At 43.1% G+C, this 19540-nt stretch overlaps 3 protein-coding genes across 4 annotated transcripts in view; 1 reads left to right on the top strand and 2 right to left on the bottom strand.

The window, feature by feature from the left end:
• The window catches only part of LOC125761547 (WD repeat-containing protein 81), a 91395-nt gene that overhangs the window by 64345 nt on the left and 7510 nt on the right, over positions 1–19540 (top strand). The gene's annotated exons all lie outside the window — the stretch shown is intronic.
• LOC125761560 (sialin-like) lies at positions 1910–3929 on the bottom strand. The gene is made up of 4 exons (XM_049422782.1): positions 3775–3929; positions 2512–3687; positions 2411–2451; positions 1910–2182 (listed from the first exon to the last, which is right to left on the bottom strand). The coding sequence occupies exons 1-4, from the start codon at positions 3806–3808 to the stop codon at positions 2045–2047; spliced, it is 1389 nt and encodes a 462-aa protein (XP_049278739.1). The 5' UTR covers positions 3809–3929; the 3' UTR covers positions 1910–2044.
• On the bottom strand, positions 3975–18842 carry LOC125761556 (putative inorganic phosphate cotransporter). Of its 2 annotated transcripts, none has more exons than XM_049422776.1 (5): positions 17936–18842; positions 6197–6828; positions 5729–6113; positions 5365–5603; positions 3975–4713 (listed from the first exon to the last, which is right to left on the bottom strand). In XM_049422776.1, exons 1-5 carry the CDS (start codon positions 18114–18116, stop codon positions 4504–4506), a joined length of 1647 nt encoding a protein of 548 aa, XP_049278733.1. In that variant the 5' UTR covers positions 18117–18842; the 3' UTR covers positions 3975–4503. The 2 variants fall into 2 exon arrangements, with proteins under 2 accessions (XP_049278733.1, XP_049278734.1); XM_049422777.1 differs by lacking the exon at positions 17936–18842 and adding an exon at positions 12212–12859.

Genomic DNA, 19540 nt, shown 5'->3' with positions numbered 1-19540 from the left:
TCCATCTCGGTCGGTTGTGGCCTTCACCGTGGTACACCAATTGTAGTGCGGTCTACTAGGCTAGCATGGCCGATGAAAGGTGCGCAATATCGAGGGAAAATCGAGAAGCACAAACCGAGAAAAAACACAATCATTCCCTTCCACTCCTTCCACCACTGCCCTCGAACCATCCTTTGACCAGCAAGGACTCTTCGGTTTGGAGGATGGTTGGAGGTGGCTTGTGACGATGACCAAAATTTATCTTCATTTTCCTCTGTGTATTTCGAACCAATTTCCTCCAACATCCCACACGTGACACATCCCCCCGGCCTGTCGCCCTTCTCACACTTGTCCGTTCCATCTTGTCGCGTGGGATGTGCCACGAATGGGCAGTTTCCGTTCAGCGCACGAAGCTTTCTTTGGTGGTTCTTATTCCAAGGCACGAATGCACGGGACGGGCATCGTCTTAGATGTCAAGGGTCGGGGCAGATCGATACACAAAGACTTCGCTGCGCAAAGACCAACCAAAATCCTGCACACAGACAAAACCCGAAGGACGAACCGAACCGTTTGATGGTGGACAGCTTGTAAGACACATTTTCCCACGTGCTTCGTATCTTGAATCTTGAGCAGTAGTGAGCAAGCAGCGATAAAATGGAATCTCAGAGAGCTCTATTATATAAATTATTTTAAAATCATTTTTCTACAAAGTACCTCATTTATGCTTTGTTATACAAAATAAAAGTTAGTTGCAATTTTTTTTTTAATATTAAAATAAAAAAAATCGACGTCGACACTCCAAATTTTCCAACACTCGAGAAAATCCGTTGCAGAAAATTTTTGAATGAAAAGAAAACCACCCGCTTTTCCGGCCCAAAACAACACCCCGACGTTTTCTAAAGCTAACAAAACAAAAAACGGGGAATTAAAGCCAACGAAAGACACAGAACAGATGACTTACAATGTAAATAATCCAAAAAGTACGCCACAGCATAAAAGGGCTAGTAAAGGGCGGAAAAACGGTAAAACAAACCTTTTTCCCCTTTTTCCCATTCCGATCAAACCATCGCATTCGCTCCTCTTTCGTTTGAATCCATCTGTCTTACTCGGGCGCACACACTTGCGCCTTCTATCTCTATTGTTGTCGTCGTAGTCAGTCAGTCTGAAAGTAACCATTGCGTGCTGCTGGTTTCCTGTTAGAAATACACCATGCGTCATTTTGACTGACGTAACGCTTGGCACCCATCAATCTTCACGCGGCCACAAAGCCATCAACGTCGTTGTCGTCAAACCTCGCAACCGATAATCGCAATGCCATCAACGCCCGTCCAAGACGGGCGCGAAACAAAACCAAACGGCCCCATGCAGAACGGGTGCGTCCACACTGCGAAGAGATGGTCGCCTATTAAATCGCCCTCCTTCCGGCACAGCTGACGCTAACGATGATGACTGTCGTTCTGGCTACAGCGCCGGGATAATTGAGCATCATTAATCGTGCACCGTTTTCTTCGGACCCTGTTATCGCATCATCGTAAATCGATCGTTCTTTTCTGTGTGCAGCGAGCATTCGGGGGTAAAAAAAGCGAACTGCGAGTTACCATTCTTCCATTACGGGTTGGTGCGTGCCTGCTACGATGCATGCTGCCCTGGTATAAGAGTCACATGAGCGTCTCCATGTGACGGCGGCTCTGCGTGACGCAACCGCATGACGGCTTTGTATTGTGTATTGCCCGTGCAGCAGCTGTTGTCACCCGTTCGTTTTCGCTTTATTGCTGTATACGGGGTGCTGTATCGACCTGCCCCCTGCAGCGTGCGCCTGGTACCCGACCTTAGCAGTATACCCCTGTTTTTATGGAGGCTACAACTCTGTCCGCTGAAACGCATCACACACAGCGCCAGCGTCGAAAAGAAAAGTTATTTTTACTCACGGTTTAAGGTTGAGAGAAAATTTAATTCAACATTTTAGCAGGAGTGCATGACACAGTCCATGTTATTTTTTTGAATTTCGATGCAGGACGAATTCTTCGTGTCCCTTTCATGTTTTCTGTTCGCGTCCTCACGACATTCACGACGACTGTTGCTGCTGTCGGGGATAATTCCATGGCTGAATTTCACCCGATGCGAACAGAATGAAGATAACGTTGGTAATATTGAGTACGGCAAAAGCTATCCAAAATACAACACGCCATTCTTCTAACGTTTGCTAAATAGTTTGAAAAGAGGGAAAAAATACATCAGTAAAAACATATTCAACTCCGGCGCTTACAAAGAAAAACATAGATACACAAGCTTTGGAGTATGCGGATAGCATACGTCGCAAGGCGCAAAGTGTAGCGAACATCGTCGAGCACAAAATTTTCTTTTATCAATTTCAATTGATAATTTACGAAAACAAACTACTGCCTTTCCTAAACAGTTAAAATGTACTTACATTTGGAGTTAACAGACCAGCCAAATAAGGAGTAATGATGCCTGGAAACAGAAAATGGAACGAATAAAATCAAATCACAAGACGACAAACCTTCTACCCACCCGTAATGGCACCAATTCCGTTCACCATGCCCATTAGCACACCAGCAAAGTTCGGACTAAGATCGTTCGTGTTTACCTTCACGCCAGGATAGAAACCACCGAGAAAGGTAACGCACAGTGCAAAGTACGTGACGACCATTACCTTATCCTCGCCCGTGTACGAGGCAGCCATCATGAAAAAGGCCGGCAGCATCGAACCGATTGTCGTCCAGAGCTTGCGTGCATTCGTGCGTGACATGCACTGCTTCTTGATCTGCACATCGCACAACCATCCGCCGAGGATGGAAAACAGCCACATGCTGAAGAAGGGCGTGTACGTGACGAGCCCATTATCGCTCACCGAGATGTGTAGGATGCTTTTCATATACTTCGGCAGATCGGTGATGATTAGATACGTGCCCCAATCGTGCCCTATTTGACCCGCTATCAATCCCCAAAGCGGACAGGACGTAAGAATTCTAGCCCACGGAATCGGGTACGAGTGCATGCTTTTGCGACTTTCCGCCAACTGTGCGACCAGCTCGGAACGTTCCTCTTCGCTAATGTACGGATGCGTTTCGGGACTTTCGAATCCGATAAACAGCCAGAATATGTACCATATGATTGCAAATGTGCCCCATATGTAGAAGGTTGTTCGCCAGGTGTTGTGCGCTTCGATAAAGTACCCGGTACCGATACCACCGACCAGTGCTCCGATCTGACAGCCGCTAAAGATGAAGGAACCGTAGAAACCACGCTGCGATGCCGGAATCCAGTGGGCGACGAGTGCGCTCAGCACCGGAAAGGTAGCACCCTCGCCAATGCCCTCGAGGACACGCACCACAATCAGCAACCAGGATCCGCCGATATCGATCGCGAGCGGAGTCAGAATGGTAAGTACCGCTGTAACCAGTACGCTCAGCCCTAGCAGGTGCTTCGAATAACGATCAGCCACAAAGGCGCTCACAAAATGGGACAACGTGTAGCCCCAGTAGAATGCGGACAGTATTATGCCCTGTTCGTATTCGTCCCAATCGTAGTGATCCTCGTCCGCAATCGTGACACCCGACACCGTGTCGTTCCGATCACCCGTCATCACGGTAATGGCCAGATGCAGACAGATGCGCATCGTATACTGGTTGAAGATGGCGAAGAACGTCATCATGACCAGGATGTGCTGCTTCTGGCAAAAGCAGACTACATATTGAAGAAAGAAAAACCCGGGTGGGATAAACCACGGCCATTCTGGTAATGGGAAGATATAGTGGAAAACGGTTTACTTACGCCCTGCCATGCAGGCATTCAATAGCTCCAGCATGTTGGCCCGAAGAAGTTCGCTGTCTTGCCTGTGTAACTGTGAAAGATAAACTAATGAACGATGGTTACTTCGAAGCGAGTCTTCGGGTTTTCAAAAGCAACCGTCACCAAGAGGAAAATAAGATGGTTGCTACGATCACGTTTGCTGTGGTAAACTAAAATGCGCCTTTTGAACATTAATCGCTATTGATGTTTATTAATCACACATCTCATGTACAAACTCGGAGCACATTCTCCATCGTGTCGATTCTTTGCGCACCCGATATCCAGCATTTGCTGCCTTGTACATAATGATCCATCGTTGTACTCGTCGTACCCGTTACAGTTGCATGCACGCTCCTAAATCGTAAATTCTAACGCGTATCCTAGCTGATAAGTGGTATAAATAAACTCAACAGAACAGTATCTTATCGCACCGGGCATCAAGGCAGATTAACCTACACGTTTCAGTAGAGCAGTCGCGTGGCCTACGGTCGGATTAACTATTAATCCGTACAACATGCACAATAGCATTGTGCGCTTCTTATAAAAGATTTAAAAACAATACGCCTTAATTCTTCTACGGCATCGCCTGGTAGCTTCACTCGACTGCTTCCGCAACCGATAAGCAGTTTTGTTCTTCGCAACGCATCACGTCTCGAATTTCCCTCACTCGGTTTTCGGGGTGAAATAGATGAGGGTTCCAGTTTTCCTGCTTTACTGCTTTATGGCATCTTGAGATTGTACGCTTTTCTTTGCCATGGCCGGATCGTCATTGGACTCGCCCGCCTCGACCGATTTGTTCATCAGATGGGGTGTGTTCCAGGGCTGCACCTCACCCGACGCCCAGATGACGTATACCAGATTGGTGACGTTGAAGACGGCAAACGAGATCCAGAACACAATTCGCCATTCATCCAGGGTGTGCTACAAAAAAAACAGTGGAAATGGTCCGATGAGTAAGGGGCGTAAACAAATAGCACGGGCAAAGGAGATATGATTGGCAGATAGATACGTTTTGAGTTCAATTTGGAACTGTTAATGAGAGCAAATATTTAAATTGTTTGCACGCACATTCATGTCTCGTTGCTCATTACCAACAACACGCACCTATTTGTTATGAGCATAAGGACGGAAAAAATGTAAATTATCGCAAATCATTAAGTGCCTAACGACACACACTAAATTTACGTTGGCTAATCAGGTACAAACATTATACAGATAGAAAAGAAAACTATTTTCGAAGGTCATTCAAAACGGTTCGCTTCAATTCGCAAAGTTATTTTAAAGCGTTTTATAATTTGAAGGCATAATTTTAGCCATCATTATGATTGCCGAAAAAAAGGCAAAATTGTTTAGCTTTAAAAATAGCCAGCAAAATAGCAACAAACATATTACGGTCATATCCCTCTAATGAATAGCACATTTTCACCTGTACTGGTCGGTGAGTCACAACACAACAACAAAACTACCACCCAACGGAAACAATTTAACGACCGCACCAAATCCGAACTCAAAAGTACTCTACCTCGGACCGTGCATCACCACCACACTTGACATCCGGTCACGGTAACTTACATTGGGTGTCATCACACCGACGACGTACGGAGCGATGATACCGGTAATGGCACCGATACCGTTCGTGATGGCCATCAGCGTACCGGCGTAGTTTGGACTCAGATCGAGCGGGTTAACCTTCATGCCGGGGTAGAACGTACCCATGAGACCCATGGCGAAGGTAAACAGCATAACGACCACTGCCTTCTCGCAGCCAGCGTACGATGCACCAACGATGAAACAGGCCGGTCCAATGGAGGCTAGAAAAGATGGAGACAAAACAGTTTGTTAGGAAACTAATACCAAGAGTTACGAAATGCAAAACAAATGCTAGGGAAAATTGTATCTTGATTGAAAATACTTCCTCCGTTCGATTAATACTTACCAATAGTAGTGAACAGTTTACGTCCGAAGGTGAGAGTCATGCGTCCAGTCGTAATAAGCCAATCGCTCAGAACGCCGGTCGATAGTGAGACAATCCACATGACCAAATATGGCAGAGAGGAGTACAGCCCATTGTCCTTGATGGAGAACCGCAACACATCGCTCATGTACTTCGGTAGATCGGTAACCATAATGAAGAAGCCCCAATCGTGTCCAATCTGGGCACAAACCAACGCCATCATTGGGACGCTCGTGAGGATATAGCGCCAAGGTGTCGGAGGAAGTGTACGATCACGCTCCAACGTTCCCAACTCCTGTTTCAGATAGGCCTTTTCCTTCTCACTAATAAACGGATGTGATTCAGGATCGCTGTAGCAGAGCAGTGTCTGAAGATAAGGAGGAAAAAAGGAAACAATCAAGACTCATTACGAAAACGAAACGATCATCCCGAAACTATGACGATACTCACGAAGATCACAAACCATAAAACACCCATACCGCCGAAGAAGTAAAACACCGACGACCAGCCATCGATGTTGTGTAGGAGCACTCCCGACAGCAAGTTGCCAAGAATCGTACCGACTTGTCCACCACCGAACACCAGCGAGCCTAACTTACTGCGCTCCTTTGCCGGGATCCACGTAGCCATCAGTGCGCTCAGTGCCGGGAATGTAGTACCTTCGCCCAGTCCCATCATAACGCGGATCACGATAAGAGCAGTCGAGCCACCGAGTTCTACTGCCCACGGTGTGATGAGCGTAAAGAAAGCCGTCGACAAAATGCCCAAACTGAGCGTCCATTTTCCACCGAACTTTTCCGCCAGCATGCCACCGGGGATGTGTGTGATGACGTAACCCCAGTAGAACGAGGACAGGATAATACCCTGCAGCTCTTCGTCCCAGTCGAACTCACCGCCGGTGAAATCATCCGGGTTGGCACTGTCATCGATTGGACAGACGCCAGCCTCGTCCTCGGTCGAACCGCCCGTCTTGTTCACCATCTCCGTGATGGCGATCGATAGGGAGATGCGCATCGTGTACGCATTCATGATGGCCAAAAAGCCCATGATCGCCAATATCACCCGCTGCGGGATGATAAAGACTGTGGAAGAAATAGAATTAGGCAAGAAATTTTCATAAAAATTAAATTTTCAAGTCAAATTAAATCAAGTCAAGAACCAATTCATTATGAACATTTGTAGCCACTATTAATAATCAGTAAATCAAATAATTTAGTCAGAGTTGATAAAGAGTATTCATTCATACCGTGTTGCTTACAAATATCGACGAAATCAAACACATGTTCATGTGTTTTACCATGTGTGAAAAATAGGTTCAGTACAAGTCTAAAACTGCACAACCTTCACGGTCTAAGAGAGGAGGAGTTTGATGCTACAAGCGGTGTTCGAGGTGAGTTGAATGTTAGTTTTGTTTTACCAACTGAAAACATTTTATTTCCAGACAAGGTTGTAAGCGATGTTTTTTTTTCTGTTCTCCGCATGTTTAACTATGTTATCATTGTAGAATCTCAGGAGTAGTTATTTAAAAGGGTTTTCTTTTCAATTCTTCAGCAACGATGTCCTTTTTTGTTGGAAGGGCCATGTGAACATTTAGTCGAAGTTCATCAAGCGGCAATTTATTCTCAAGAAGTTACTGTTTGAAGATCACTGATCACTTGAAGATAGACTTCTAGTGTCTCAAACATGACGATACATAACTGAGCCCTTTGTGGCACTACAGGCCGCTTCAATTATCAAAATGATATGTCAACTGGCAACCAAGATCAAAATGGGATTAAATTTGACTAGACACAGGAAGTGTAGTTCTATTAAATCGCAGAGTTGTGCCAATAGGCTGCAATTCAATTCTACTACTGATGTCCTAAAAAGAGGTATAAACCCTCAATGGAAAACCGTTTACAAGACATTAATTGTCCACACCAGTAAGATGAAATGCTCTTCTACTCTGAATATCTTTAGCATCGAATGTGATTGATTAAATCGTTTAGCTTTATTCACAGCCAAGTGGAAAATAACCGTCAGCTGCGATACCTTTTGTTTTGCGAAAACTTCGAATCATGAGAATAGTGTGGACAAAACAAATACCGTGCCCTAGTCCCATCCATATTGCGATCAAATCAGCGATCGAAAACGGGGGAAACCCTTTGTTCACTCCTAATCACACTCACTGGTGGATATTATCGCATTTTGATTCTCATCTTTTTCCGCCTCAACAGCATGCATCACTTCCCAGACAGCATCGTCCAGGTGTGTAACGGTACACAGTAGGATCTTTCCACCCCCGTCAGACACAAGCTTCCCACAAGCACAATGCTCACAGTTTGGGACGAATCAGCGCGTGCTGTAGTTTATCGCTCCCAGTCCCCAGCAAATAATCACTGCCGATTCTCGTGGCGTGCGGTCGTAAATTCATCAACTAGTGTAAGCGCCTACCGATCGATCAGTGCCCCACACTCGGGATGGTACTCATTGTGTATGTACGAAATTGAATTACACCCTCAGGTAGCTAGAGGGATGATGATATGACCATCAATCAATGGATTCTACCACAATTGGTAACCCTCGGCAGTAACCCTATCATAATAACTCGTTCCTATCAGCTGTCTGCCTTAATGTGCTTAATAGCTTATCACAACTTTGCTCTAATCTGAGATAAGATTTTGAAGTCACTCGAGTCGAGGGTATCCTATATCGGATGTTTCACCAGCTACTGTTGGTCAATCAGGCAGACGGCTATCTGGCCGAAATGCACCATTCAATTACCGCGATAAACCTCACCAAGGTGAGAGCGAGAAAGAGTGACAGTGCTGAACAGCATCTAAAGGACACGCTAAACAAAATTTAACAAACGATTGGCATACTTCCAGTTTACGATTGAGATTTATCTCTGGAAAACAAAACAAAGTAAAAACGCCAACAAAGCGATTACGTGCGTAATGACCATTGTTGTTCAATGTCAACCATCGTCGAACCGCTTTCAACGCCATCGTAAGCACAAACATGCAAATATCAATAAACCAAAGTGAGATGTTTTGGGTGTCTTTTTTTTGGGAATTTCCCCTTGACAAGTAATAAACATCTCACAGTTTACAAACTGTCCATGCAAATATTATCTACCGATCATTTTACCTTCTCCCCGGCCTTGTGGCGAAAGTATTAACGGTGAGGCACCTTAATAAGTCACACGAGACACAAGAGGAACTTCGGCAAATAGGATTTCTATGCGGGGGTTTTACCAGAACATTAAGAATAATGCAGATATCCCCAGTGGACGGGCCAGACGGACCACTTATGCGAAATGCCAGAGGAAGTAGAAAAAAAATCGCACACAAAATATTAGCCCAGTGTCAAGTGTCAATTCCACTTGTGTTTGCTCGTTTATTATGGCGATAAGATCGAACGCAAGCAAACATTATGCGACAGAAGAAGGAGTTGTTTGGTGATAATCGACTTTGCTCGTGGTACTTGAATTGTGTTATCCCTGTCCTAGATTTCACTGTAACTATGGACCTTTAGCACTAACATTATTTACTTACAGCTCACTTCAGTGGTATTCGAGGCAAATCCTACCTGGGAAAGCCCACCTGAGGGAGCTGTTTCTATTTGCTCATACGGTACATACATAAAACTATGTTTATTAATGAAAATTGTACCTAAAAATTCTTCCGCTAGTCGATTTGTTAACATAATCATTCTGTTTTTATAGTATTTTTATTATGTCTTAAATGAAAAATTTAATGACACTATTTGTACTTTCAAATAATAGTGTTTTCTTTGTAGATTTTTATTAAAGTTTAGAGAGAACCTAGTGACAACATTATTTACCTCTTCGCAAAATTGCCTTTTCCGCCGCAAAAACCCGTCCAACAATTTATTTCCATTGGACAATAAAGTTGAATTGTTCCGTTGGTTGAAGCAAAATCTATTCGCTAGCAAAACAATTTGCGGTCTATCTAATGTTGCTGCTTGCAAAGCAATTTTCTAATGGTAGGCAATTTTGCCTTAGTTATTATACGGCGTTTCACGCAACAGACGATCTTGTCTTGTTGACAATTTTCCAATCATTTTGTTTTGTTGTTGCAAAATTTCCAATTTCATATCTTCAAGCCTATATGTGTTGTACCTTCAAAAGTCGCAAAAAGACAACAAACCGTACTGCCAAAATAGAAAAACACATCACCTTCGTCTAGACCCTGAACTTGGTCTCATCGGCTGTCTATCGGTGGCGTAGATGCATTCCAGCGGCCACCATACGCTGTCCACACTGTGTCAGTGGATCGTGCGTGCGTTTTTGTTTTCAATTTTACCAATGCCATTGTTGCAGCTGGAAGGGAGAAACTCTGGGAAAAAAAACGAAAGTGAAACGTCTTCCGGTGTGTGTTGTAGCCATATTTGCAAGAGTACCATCGCGTGAAGAAAAAGATATAATGCTTTGCTGGAAACAATCGTTTGCCGCTGAGGGACTGGTGGTTTATTTTCTGCGAATATTTAATTACACACTGCTCCACATTTATGCGCAAAACTCGAACTGAGTTTTGCTGAGTTTAATTCATTCAATGCACGGAAACGCAACCATGTAGATAGTCTAACGCATAGTAAGGCTCACTCGATCAGTCGGTTATGTATTGATCGAGTTGCATTCACATGCAAATCGGTAACATTGCATCAATGGTTCTCATCTCCGGTTAATTATGGTCGATAGCGGACAAACGGCGGGGGATACTTAATCAAACACACCACCTTCACTTCCCGTTGTGTTGTAACAGCATTTATGAATTATTTTCCGCGTTTAACACTGAGATACATTTTGATCTTCTGTTGTTGTTTTTTTAAACAAAAACTGCGTTAAATTCCGACAACATTTTACAGCATCCCATCAAATCAAGTTTGTGCGATTCCACATCAAATAGGAATTGGCTTTTTAAGTGGCATGAAATTCCTCTCGAAACGCTTCCTGGTGTGCCGGTGACAGTTTTATCACAAAGGCACTGACCGGTATGACGGCACCGTTTTGGCATTCCATTGTATACAATCATTTAAAAAAAAACGAACACACACACCCGCGGATTAATGGCACATTAAAGAGAAGAAAAAGAAAAAAACCGCAACATAAACACACACACAAATGTACACACGCGCACGTGATCTTCACAGCGCGACAACAATGCGCTTGTCGCATGATACAAGTTTTCGGACCATCCCACACACTCTGTGCCCATCGGCATACGTTTGATCGACGGGCGGCTAAAGTTTCAATCGTCCGATCGATGGTGACACCAACAGCAGAAAATGTGGCTTTTTTTTTGGCTCGGTTCTTGAATTATCAGATATGCAAACAGTTCAAGCGTTCGTTGCGTGTGTTGCTGGTTGTGCTTTATAGCAGTTTTTTGTCTTTTTTTTTAAATCCTATTTGAGACTCACAATTGTATAAACAGCAGACAGCTTTTTATACCAGATATGGTTCTATTGTAGAACTATACCCTAATCGCAAATTCATTGAATAGCATTGAATTACAAAAAAGTTGAAAAAAATGTTTAAAAGTAAAAATAGTTCCAGTAGTTTTTATCAATTTGTTTCACTTTCCTTATCTCCGCATGTGAATCTTGTCGTTCTGAAACGTGTAACCCATTAGCTGCTACCGAATGAGCATGACCAATAGGCAAATATTTTACGGTTTTATCACGTGTGAAACAAATTTTTCTACAGCTCAACGCCCACGTGTAGTACCCAACTCATCAACTCAACAACACTCTGATCGATCGTCATCGATCGATCTTGTTTGGATGATTTTTTGAATTATCATCTTTGGAATTAACTAAACATCACTTCAATTAGTGCAATTCCTTCATTAATCTTCAATGCAATCGTTTCGCATTAGAAGTGTGCCGTAAACGATCGCATACCGATCGAGGTTAGACGATCGGGTATATATATTTATTTATTTATTTGCGATCATCATCAAAAGCCAGACCGCCCGCGCGGTTCATCACTGACGACATCATTTTTATGCTCGTTGCATTGCATTGGCACCATGGTGACATTGAGCGCACCAGTAAACCGCAATGCTTCACAATCCGTGGCTTCTCACCGTTCGGACACAAGATGCGACGAGAGATAAGCGATGGAAGGAAGATATATCGAACTGGGAATAGCTGGTTGATTGAATGTCCAGGGGCAACGAGTTAATGCAATATTTAACACCACCATTTTCTAACTGCTAAGTGCTTTTTGGCACACAAAACACCGCCCAAAAGTTGTACAATAACTACTCGTTTTTTTTCGAGCTTCATCCAAAAAAAAAGGAAAGGAAAAGCTGATAGAGTTGAAGTTTAATTTTTAATTACCTACTTAAAGCCGTAATCGTTTCACTTTACAAAACACAACGACATTAGTTTCTTCCACTGTCACACTTCATTGCAATTTCTACCTAAACAAAATAGCAAAATATGTATACGCTTACTCACATCGGGATAACCGTTGCTGCCAGCCGGAACTATACATGGTGACCGCTTTTCCTTTGCCGTAAAGACGTAAAGAAAATCACACTGTGTCGCACCCGTACACGCGGAGTGCGCCCAACTTTCGCCAAAAACAAAACCCACAAACTGTTCTCTCTCTCTCTCTCTCTCTCTCTTTTCAATTAGCCCTTTGGCTTTAAACCTCCTTTCTTCTATGTTTTTTGCCCTCCAAGAATTTGTGAGCTCTTGAGGGGTATATGCACGTGTGTGGTAAAGTATGAGCAAAAACTTTCGCCCTTTTTTTTTGAAGCCCGGCACCTTAGCTTCGTTGGTAAATCACAGCACTGAAGCACTGAATAAACTTTGGGAACTTTTTTTTTTACAACACTGGCCCTTAAAAGCCTCTCTTAATCAGTACACTAATCGGCGTTTTTGATCATTCACATTTTGGTACAACCTTTTCCCGAACAAAAAAAAACTCCCGATCGAAGATCACCACGCGGCTCACGGTGCAAAGTTGTTCGCACAAAAAATTGCTATTTCCCCCCCGAAAAAAAAGGTTTAGTCGAACGCAAGAGCTCGTGGTTCCGCTGTTAGACTGGGGACGTTCGCGAACCGATTGAACCGCCAACCACGAACGGAACGCTCATAAATAATTGTCCGGGCACCTGAGCAACCACCCGATTCTGTATCGGCCCGACCGACCACCGGTATCACCGGTTGGCGGGGTTGGTGTGCGTAACATCATAGGGGCAGGGTGGTAAACGGCGAGTGTGATGGGGGAAACGGTGTGATCGAAGGGGGGTGTAGGTGGATTGGCTTATCGAAACGAGTGTGCGTGTATGGTAAAGCCTGTATGGGGTGTGTTCGCGCAGGTGTAAACACAACAGTAGTCACAGTCGTCGTAGTTCGCCTCTCATGTGTATGTTTTCCCCTAATGGAGTGGGGAGCGCTTATCGAACTGCTACTACGAGTATTGGCATTCCGACCAGTGGTATTGGCCACCCGGTACAAATGTTTCGGTTCCATCCGACCGAAAGAGTTTAACGGTCGATAGCGATCGACCGGTAAAGCTTCTACAGTTACAAAACATTCTAATGAACTTAATTACTCGCTTGTTTTTCTATCATTTAAGTTAATCGAATGGTCTAAACGGGTACGCAAACAAATTCGTGTTCGACTGTTTGTGACAAATAAACGCCTTTGTGTGAAACAGAATATCTCGCCTGAAGGGGACAACAGTAATCGCGTTTTGTTGTAAAACTTTAAATTATTAGAAAACTTTAGTAAACCCCATGCCGGAAAATCACACGCTGAGTAATCCCGTGTGATCACTTGAGATGCCAGCCTAACAACCAACCGATCGAGAACACTGACTTCTGGAGTGGCCCTGAAGACTGTAAACATTCAGGTGCTTAATTAACTTGTCCTCTAAGCCTTTTGACGCGCTTTAACACTTATCTCCCCCTACTTATTCCCCATTCAGATTCCTTAACACTCCAGCAGGAAAAACCCCCCTTTGCCCCGTGTGCCGTCCTGCCCCCCTGTATTTGCGCACACGCCTCAAAGAAAGCGAAAATTGTTAAAAAATTAAAAGTTGATCAGACTCACTCGTAAATCAACTAGCTTCTTCCCAACCTGTACTTGATGGTTTATGGTGGCAATTCCGTCATTGATAAATCACCAATGTCTTTGTGTTTGGTTGTTGCTGTTTGCGATATAGTGTCGTAAAACGGGGCACACTCGATCGCTCCTGCAATCTTGCGGGATTTTAATCCCAATAAATCAATCATTGTGCTGTGGCGCATCGTGTCCCCGATGAATGATGATGGGCAGATTGGGACGCGAGATGGGATGCAGTTCTGGGTGACTGATTTTTTGCTTTACAGGGTAACCACGAGGTTAGGATTGATAATGTTTAATAATCGGTCAACAGTTGACATTGGTTGGTACTATCGGATATCAGCCGGTTGGGGATATTGAGTTGTTTGATCTAAATAAATTGTATGCCAAGCATTTATACCGTACAGGGTAGATAATGTAGTTCAATTTACCTTTATTAATTACAATGAACTATTCCATTGCCGAATGTAACAAATGTAGATCACACCTTTCGCAGCTGATAGATGCTGAGGTCTTCATTTTATTTGTCACAAATTATCATAAAGAATTATTTATATTTTTACATCAAACATTCCCCTAACTCGACACAAAAAAGACTTCCTTTTTCTATCCACTTCACACGTTCTTATCTATATCTCCACGTAGTAAAGCTTCCTTGTGACGAAAATGAAAAAAAAAGTGCAGTTCATTGCCATCTCGCAGATTGTGCCACATTCGCCCTTACCTAACACGTGGAACCTATGGATGCTCCCTAGTGGCCTACTCCGTGTGCCGATGATAAAAACCCATAATTAGACCAACATCATTGATACGGGAGCTTGTCTTCCGCGCACGAGCTTCAGTTAAGCATGAGAAAAATGGGCCTTTTTTATAATAAAACTAAACAACGAAAAAAAACGGCATCATTCAAGCGCGCACAACGCTTTCGTCATATGTTGGGGTTGATATGATAATTTGTTGTATGGCATCCTTCAAAACATCTCCCTAGATGGGCCAGATGGTGCAAATATGTGGGCATGTGTTGGAGAAAAAACTGTATCAAACTAGTTTCATTCACTGTTGTAATATTGTAATATTTTTCTTACAAAATTATGCGACAAAAAGTCAATATTTAAAAAAAAAATTAAATTAAATTAAATGATTTCTAAATAGAAAAAATTAACAATGCTCTTTAAAGTGACAAAACAATGCCGGGTATGTGAATGGATTATAAACGACACGAAAGTATGATACGGTTATCATGTGTGCCTAAGAGTCAAGTAAGACATCTCTAGTAAAAATGAGAAGACAAACTCCTGCGGTATCATTTCAGCAGTATGAATCAATAAATGGCAAAGTCAGAAGAAAACAAAATAAAAAGAAAAAATATCACGATAACACCAATCAAGATGGTTGCTCCGAACAAGATGAGAAGATTCGGTCAGTTATCGCGTCGAACTTGAGCTGTTCGTCTCCTCAATGTCGAACAACAAATCAGCAGCCTAGTCACCTAAAACGGGAGTCGCTCCTTGTTATCGTAGATCGCACAGTGACCGTCCATTTATGCGGGACACTTTTTGGCTCCTTGCTGTGATAAGGCTATGAATCGAGTCTTGTGATTGTCTATTCGTGTGGCAATATCTTGCCGCCAAAAACATAGACGAGTGGGTGGCATCCATTGGCATTGGTTTCGTTGCTTTAGCCTGTAGCACAAGGTGTTTGCGACTCAAACGGAAGTCCACAGTGGGACCCCGTTGCAACGATCAATCAATGTCCTGATATCGGCAGCTTTAACCCATCAACGGATAAAAAACATTCCTACTATAGTGGCGGAAAACCTCCCGACTGTATGGAGTGTTTTAGTTTCAAACAATGAAATAAGGCGCCATATAAGAACTGGAAAAGCTTTACACATTTTCTCGATACTTTTCAAGATGAAGTGGAATATGTGAACGGCAGCTGTAGATGCTTTCCTCCTTTCTTAACCTTATCTGTGTATAGCTTTTACAGCTCATTCTACTCATTTTATTATTCAGCAGATCCTTGTGAACTCATTGCAGATTCCTCAACAAAACTTGCGTGAATAAGTACGTACTGCCATAGCCCGGGTTCAAGGTTACGAAAGCTTCCGATAAATGCTATTTTTAACATTTCAATCGACGCCACCACAAACGGACATTAAAACATTGTGCAGTCAAATCGTAACCTTCGTTTAGCAAACGAACATAAGTGCAATGGCTATTTCCGATAGTAATTGGTATTCATCGGGTACTGTTGCAACGTATTAAGGTTAACGGAAGATGGAAGTATCTCTACTATACGAGATACTACTGTTTGTTACACATTTAGATAAAAATATCTAAATTTCCCTCGTTACAAACCATTCGAAATTAGAAAACTTTTGAAAAGAAAAAAATGAACCATAGAAGCGGTATAAAATTTTTATGATATTACTTTATAAGTACTCTACAGTACTCTTCCTACACCTCGGTGTACCTTAAAACTTCCCGCATCAAAATCCCACTTCAAACGGTTGTTATATTTGTCTTGTCTGCCCGTTTCAACAAGTTACCAACATTGTTTCGTGCCGTCCTATTCAGTAAAACAATTTACCCCACATTTGTCTCTGCACAACCCTCAACCCGCAACCCCGACCAGTGCGCTTCAAACAATAGGACAGCCGTGCAATGTTCGCACCGTGTCCTTCCATCGCACTGTGTCCCATTTCCCTGCGTTGTTGTTCTCGGAAAAGCAAGAACAAATCTGTCCCTGCCGTACCGAGCACCAGCGAAACCAAACCGAAAACCGTTTGATGTTAATGAAAATGGAATGAAATTAATTTGCCCCAACAAGAAGATACTACGCACTTCAAAGGCACACTCGGGTAATGCCGGGTTCCTTTGATATTTTCACTTCAAAGATGAACGCGTTCGGCCACGTACCAGGATCGCACGGCACCCGGGAGGATGCACCGGCTATTTACTAGGTGAGTTTGTAACAAACCCACAAATGTGCCACAGAGGCTGCAGGAAGGATGTTTCGCGGCAGTTCTTCCACCCAAGGACCCTTGGTATCATTCGGCAAAACGGGCTGTGCCGGAACTGGTGAATCTACCACCGGAGGTTACGGTTTCGTTTGAAGAGCTCTCCAGAGATTCACCCACTTGGGTGAATAGGACAACCATTACTACAATGCTACAAGTAGGGAGGAAAGTAAAGTTAGAAGTGAAAATGCAGCACAGAAAGAAAGGAAAACCCGCCCGAATGGCAGTAACAAGCCAAACCCTTAAAGTTTTTGTCTTTTCTCTCTACCACAGCGAGCCGTTTGCTGGAATTGTTTTGTCGCAACAAAATATTAATGCACACCGTGGACGTATCTCGTTCTCCGGTAGTGGTAACGAACCATTTACTGTGGATGTTATTATTCTAAACACATTTCAGGTTCGTTGATACCACCACTACCTTTCGCGACTAGGTCAACAGCACAGATCAATGTTGCAACTAGTTCCTCAACCGCTGCCGCCGAACGTGGTCAATTGCGACAAATGCAAATGAGTCTTCCGCCGCTACAGAACATGTGGCGCTTGTCTCATTTTTTTAATACTAATCAGTTAAACACCCGATATATGATGCAGTGCAACACTATGTTAAAAAAGTGCGAGGAAACGATCCTCTACCAGATGCAGCTACACACATAAACACGCCAGTAACCAGTTGGGCCAGTAACGGCATGTCACGTTCATGGTGTTCTACAGATTCACAAGTAAGAAAACGTCCTTCTAGTGGACATTTAGGAAGATTTAGAAAGAGTGGTGTCGAGCGGTTTGTTGTACGATCATTAGAAGATCATCGAACATGTTTGATATAAATATATTATCAAAAAGCGTTTTTTTAACACGAGCGTTTTAGAGCACACAAATACATTTTACGCCGTGTTGTATTACATTGTCAACTTGTTTCAACATGGCTCTTATTTGTATAACGCTTATCACTATCATTGTCAATAGGTGGGACCACTCAAAGTTAGTCTTCATTCGCATTTTACTTTAACGCTTTGTGTTGAATATTCCATTCTCCTTAATAGAGTTCCCCTTGCTACAGGGTTTGGGGTGGTTCAATATAAATTTACCTCGAGATAACCATTGCAGGCACGGATTGCGGTATGGTGCTTCTGGCTCCTGTGGCAACGGAATGTCCTTGAATGCAGCATCCAATTTCGTTCCTTCCAATCCCAAAGATGGCCACAGCTGTTTGCCACTCAGTAACGGTTCTCTTTCCCCTGACGGTCCGGCCGGGCTATAGTTAAACATTTTCACTCGTTTCGACACCGGAAGAAAGGAGAACACACCTAACTAGCACGCCACATTACGACGACCGACCTGGATGGTAAAGTGTAGCGATACTGCTAAACGGACGCTGCCGTTTACTCGTCTTAAAATAGCCGTTTGCTTCGAGTCCAGTTCTGAACCACCGACCACAATTGGTAAGCCTGGTGGGCTTAAAATTGACTCTACGATTAACTGATAACGCACTGAGATCACTCGGTTGAGTTAGCTTTCTCTCATCCGGCTAGCCTGAATACACCGTTTGACAATTCTGAACCGAATCGACCTCCATCGCCATACTTTGTACGTGCTCTATGGCCTCGTTTCGAAGCCTGGCAGATAACACAGAGAAAGTTCTTACGGGATAGTGACAAAAACACATGATGGGGCTATACGCAACACATTACGGAAATGATTAAGCGGATGAAAAGATGGGCTATTAATAAGAAGAGTAAAGATTGTTTTGTCATCGTAGAGGCTGCCTCCTAACGAGGATCAACACCGTGACATACATACACAGAAACGCGTGCAGAACACGGACATGGGAACGTGTTATTTTCGATCGTGTCGATCGATGGATTTGAGGATGATAGTTATACGCTTGTTTAACGATTCGTGCAAGGCTATGAAGTCACATTTTTGTTACAATCAACAGACATTTTATCGTTACAATGATTTATGTATCGTTTGAACAAACGCCACACATTAAACCCGCTCAGACTGTAGAATAAGGAGCGCGTGCCACTTGCTATTTGGTTTTCCCCTCGTGTCATGGACAGCCTCCTTCTTGTTTTCATACACACTTTGTTTTGATATGTTCTTAACTTAGAAAATGTTTATGTTCATATTGCTTTTGTTAAATATTTCTTAACTTACCGTAACCATTCCATTTCACGTCCTGTGTTTTTCATGACGTTCATGCACCGTAACGGAAAACGAACAATTTTCCCGGTTTGAATCATATAGGAAAACTGCACAAGAATTAGGATAAGTTAGTACGGGAATTTGTTTGATATCTTTTTTACTTACCTAATTCGAAGGACATTTCGTCGTGAAACTTCCACAACTCAAGTTATATTTCTGTAGCATTTTACACTTAACTATTTTAAAGTATTTTAACGATTATTCTAACAATTTCAGTAATAAAAACCACCAAATAAAACAAATCTGTTGTTGTACAGGAAAACAGCTGATTTTGTTTATTTGATTTGCGAATAAACAAACGCTTGACGTCTGGTACACTGAAACGCTTCAAACACGAAACGCTTCAAATCGGAATCGCTCGTTTGACAGCGATCAGCTGTGCGAAACGTCAAAATGTACCTCCAACAAAAATCGATGATTGTTTTTTCGTATCGTCCGAGATAAGCACGCATCATAAATGTGGCGTATTGTTGTAATAAAAGCGC

This window comes from Anopheles funestus, chromosome 2RL, assembly GCF_943734845.2.
Source record: "Anopheles funestus chromosome 2RL, idAnoFuneDA-416_04, whole genome shotgun sequence".
In the NCBI taxonomy this organism is placed as follows: domain Eukaryota; kingdom Metazoa; phylum Arthropoda; class Insecta; order Diptera; family Culicidae; genus Anopheles; species Anopheles funestus.
The sequence above is the reverse complement of the archived record's forward strand: the minus strand, read 5'-3'. Positions and strand labels throughout refer to the sequence as shown.